Source organism: Macrobrachium nipponense, chromosome 6 (genome assembly GCF_015104395.2).
Source record: "Macrobrachium nipponense isolate FS-2020 chromosome 6, ASM1510439v2, whole genome shotgun sequence".
In the NCBI taxonomy this organism is placed as follows: Eukaryota; Metazoa; Arthropoda; class Malacostraca; order Decapoda; family Palaemonidae; genus Macrobrachium; species Macrobrachium nipponense.
The window spans coordinates 71,372,204-71,376,884 of record NC_061108.1 but is presented as its reverse complement, the minus strand read 5'-3'; the positions used below and the strand labels follow the sequence as shown (position 1 = coordinate 71,376,884).

The window sequence follows — 4,681 nt, the reverse complement described above, 5'->3', positions numbered from 1 at the left end:
TAAGCTGGCTTTATGCCAGCACGGGCTCTTGCTCAAGAGCAACCCATAGCTTGGTGGCGAGTCCTTCTCATTATATCATGGTCGTGCGGGCACTCAAAAATGCTCCTGCAGAACCCGGGGGATATTCGACTCTTCATTGGCTGGCGGCCAGGCGTCGGAAACGCTTGAGGCCCGTTGACCTTCTCAGTTGTGTGGAGTCACCTGGAGCTGGGTATTCATTGGCTGCAACCATGGTGATGTCACTCCTGGCATTACTGCCATCTTCCTCAATATTGGTCCCAACCTGGGCACTGGTGTTATCCTCTGGAGGGGGGGGGGGTTGGGCCTTCCTTACACAGGTGGGCAGCAGGAAGGGTACCTGTGTCGTATTTAGGAGGGGTTTTTGTTCTAGAATGAATAACGCCTCAAAGAGGCGTAGGCATCGCTGATTGGGGACTCTTCCGATTATCTCAGTGTTTTTTACGATGTCCTCTCGCACGACGTGCTGTTGGTGGGCGGCGAGGGCGTGGTGTTTGATGGCACCGTTCTGGGCATGACAGGAGATCCTCTTGGACATTCGTAACATCGTCATTCTGATCTAGAATCCAGGACATCCTTGGATAGGGCATGTGTACTGGTAGACAACGTTATTCTGCTACAGGGGTCTCCTGCAGGTGGGGAGGGGTTATTCCTCTTAACCAGGTCTCGTGTCCTTCGTTTCTTACAATAGATTATAAGAGAAAGCCTCTTCCCTTCCTCCATGGGAGTGACGTTCTCTTCTACAATCTTCTTGATACATCTCTCCTCTTCTTTGTATCTGTGGTGCGTGAAGGACTTGTAGAAAATGCGTACATCCTCGGAGGGGGATTCTCTTCATTCTCTTCGTCCTCCATGTACCATTTGTTCAAAGCTGTACTTATCTCTCTGTTGATCAGCTTGTTAGAGTAACCATTGTTAACAATCATTTACGAAGCTCAATCGAGTTCTGTGCGGGTGTCCTGCGAAGCTGAACAGAGCGTTAAGGACCTCCTTACAAAGGCTCTGACGGTGGTGGTCTTGAACCTCGCAGGACACTCACTCTCTCTGTTTAGGCAAAGTCCCAAGTTGGTATATTTGGTGTAGACAGTATTGGTCATCTTCGGGGTAGTCTTCATAATTAGGACGTCGGGAAGGGGAGCCGATCTTTGTTGCTGAATTCAATTGTGAAATTATGGGCGCTGTTGCTCAGGAACTGCTGGCGAAGGGCTTCAACCTCTACCTCGGAGTCAGCTTGGATAAACATATCATCAATATATCTAGCATATGTCCAGGGACATCAGTGCTGAGAAAAAACCCGCTCTTCAACGGTACCCATGTAAAAGTTGGCAAAGAGGACACCCAAGGGGGACCCCATTGCCACACCATCTTTCTGGATGAACATCTGTCCTCCGTGGGTGGTGAAGGGGGCTCTCTTCATGCAGATGTCTAGGAGTGTCTTGAGGGATTCTTCCGGAATGTTCGGAGGTTGCATATCAGGGTTCCTGTAGACCTTTTCCAAAATGATGTCTATTGTTTCATCGACGGGGACATTGGTAAACAGGGACTCCACGTAGAGGGCCGCCATCGTGCTGTCGCCAGGGGAATCCTGGATTTTCTCCAGCAACTCCATAGAAGAAGTAAGGCAAAATTTGGAGGGGGTATATGGTGTCAGGATTTTGCTCAGGCGTTTTGCCAAAGTGTGGGTCGGGGCAGGTGTCTGGCTGATGATGGGGCGTAAGGGGTTACCAGTCTTGTGCATCTTCACGGTTCCATAAAGATACCCCAAGCTGTAATCTCCTTGGATGGGCGGGAGGTGAGTTGCATTCATTGCGACGTTTACTGCAGTGATGATGCGGTTAACATCCCGTTTCATGTCTTCAGTAGAGTTTCTGTTCAATCTCTCAAATTTAGAGGTATCTGCTAAGATATCGTCCAGCTTCTCGAAATAATCTTCAGTCTTGATTAGTACAAAGGCGGACGTTTTATCCGCCCGACATATAGTTATCTCCTCAATTTTCTTTCGATCCAATCCACTGCTCCGTCCTTCAGCTATCTGGCGAATATCCCGCTGGTGCAGTTCCCTCTGATTATCAGAGGTTGAAGGGCATCGCTGGTCTTAAGGATCTTCTTGGCCTCTAACTGCTGTATGGAGTCAAGGAGCAGTTCTATCTCCAAACATTTTTCATGCTTCCTGGGTTTAGCCATGAAGTGACAGTTGAGGCCGAGGTTGAGTAGGTCGTCTTGCTCAGCAGTCAGTCTATACTGGGGGAGGTTTATATACCTCTGAGTCTTCTCTTGGATGAGTATCTTCCCTCTGTTGAGGTCCACAAGATTGCGGGTCCCGCCCCTGACTTGCTTACGCATGTCTTCCTCTTGCAGGTGGGTAAGATGGTCGCTGATCTCCACGAAGTTGGGGTGCTCCTGGTGGTCCTCCCGTTGGTCCTCCTGGTGCTGTTGTCTCGTCCGGTATTACTGTCTTGATCGGTAGTCTGGTTGGGGGTTGTCCTGTCCATTAATGGGATCAGGCCAGGCAGCTTCAGAACGTACTTCCGCCCATTCCTTTCGCAGGCGGTGATGCTCCTCTAGCAGGGCCTTCATCTCGGCAGAGTTCTCCCGAAGTTACCTTTGTAGCTGTGGGGTTGTGCAGCCTGATGTTTGTATATCTTGGGAGTAGACCCTCTTTTGTTTAAACAAGTCTTGTTGAAAAGGATTGCTGCATCAGCTCCATAAATTTTGTATAGAGTCTTCTCTATTTTCCTTATCAAGGGTTTCTCAATGTTGCTAAAACTGGCAACGTCAAATCTGGTATGGATCGTCAAATCTGGTATGGTCATATTGAATTATATTTATTACTGCTATTTCAAGTTGTTTTCTCTCTCTCTCTCTATCTCTCTTTCTCTCTCTCTTGACGTAACGTTTCGCCCAGATCTGCCAGGGCATTATCACAGCGATGGTTGCTGGAGGACTGTATCTTGATGGCGAGTCTTTCTCTTTATATAATGGTCATGCTGGTGCTCACAGATGCTCCTGCAGGACCTGGGGGATATTTGACTTTTCATTGGCTCGCGGCCAGGCGTCGGAAACACTCGAGGTGTGATGACCTTATCAGGTGTGTGGTGTCACCTGGAGCCGGGTTTTTATTGGCTGTGACCGTGGTGACATCACTCCTGGTATTAATGCCATCCTCCTCAATATTGGTCCTGTTCTGGATGTTGGTGCTATCCTTTGATTGTTTCCAATGCCTGGTCGCCAGCCAATGAAAAGTCAATATCCCCAGGGCACTGCAGGAGCATCCGTGAGCGTCCACATGACCATGATATAAAGAGAAGGACTCGCCACCAAGATTCAGTCCTAAGCAACACTGAGAAATCCTTGAAAAGGAAAATTGAGAAGATTCTATACAAAATGAATGGATCTGCTGCAGCAATCCTTTTTAACAAGATATATATACATATAATATATATATATATATATATATATATATATATATATATATATATATATATATATAAATGTACGTAAATAGCCACATGAAAAGGTGAAAAATTAAAGACCAGGTACCAAGCACTTTCGTGTATTACAAAAAACCTGTACGCAATACACGAAAGTGCTTGGTACCTGGTCTTTAATTTTTTACTTTTCATGTGGCTATTTACGTACATATTTGTCACGTGCTGTTTGGTGACTTATTGCTCATATATATATATATATATATATATATATATATATATATATATATATATATATATATATATATATATAAATATAAATATATATATATATATATATATATATATATATATTATATATATATATATATATATATATATATATATATATTGTTCAAGATTTTAAGCTAGAACCAAGGAAAAATAAAGACATTTACCCAATTTTAATGCATCTATGTCTTATATTCAAGTTGCCCCTTCCACTTGGGAAGAATCCATTCTCTCCATTCTCTCTTTCCAATGGTGCTTGGAATTACCCCCTGCAGAGCCAACACTTCAAAAGGCCTGGAACCCAGCAGCCCAGTCTCAGAAGAACACCAGACCTCGGAGAGGTCATATCCTTTCCCCCTGACCAGACGTCACTGTCCCCCAACCCTCTTTGGCCAGCATTCCCATGCTCTGGAAAGTCCCATGTATATCTGTAAAGTCCATAGTGCAGGGAGACCTCAAGGAGAAGTACTACCAGCCTCATTATCCAGGTAATGTAAGGGGAAGTTCCATTTCAGCCAGGGAATTGTTTTTACCTTTGTCTGTATTTCACTTCCTTTTCCAAGGCCACTTGTGTAGTTCTCCCCCCTCCCCTGGCATCTGGGCTAAATTCTGTAATTACTCCCCTGTGATACTAGTAACATCCCCCTAGTGAATTTAAGCCACGAAATAGTTTTCTTTGTGTAAATTTCCCACTCATTTCATTCCCCCATGAGTGGCCTCTTGATTGAAAGAAAGTAGTAAGTAACATTCGCCCTTATGTGCCCCCCTGCCTTATGCCTTTGTCCTCTATTTGCAGACAAACGCTGTGCCTGGCTGTGGTAGGAGTTGGAAATCCTCGAAGCTTGCAATCCTGATCTATTGCACAAATTTCTAAACGCCGTGACTCAATTGCTCCAGCCACATGTTCGGGTGGAATGAAAAGCGGTCCCAACTTTGCGTTCCTTGACCTCTGTAAATTCATGTAA

At 45.3% G+C, this 4,681-nt stretch overlaps 1 protein-coding gene across 1 annotated transcript; it reads right to left on the bottom strand.

The window, feature by feature from the left end:
- Positions 1 to 1,294: 1,294 nt before the first annotated feature.
- LOC135216554 (uncharacterized) lies at positions 1,295 to 1,870 on the bottom strand. The gene has a single exon (XM_064251929.1). The coding sequence runs from the start codon at positions 1,868 to 1,870 to the stop codon at positions 1,295 to 1,297; it is 576 nt and encodes a 191-aa protein (XP_064107999.1).
- Positions 1,871 to 4,681: the final 2,811 nt, after the last annotated feature.

What these genes read in the sequence shown, in the direction of transcription:
- LOC135216554 (XM_064251929.1), bottom strand. Translation starts at nt 1,870, where the DNA reads ATGAAACGGGATGTTAACCGCATCATCACTGCAGTAAACGTCGCAATG.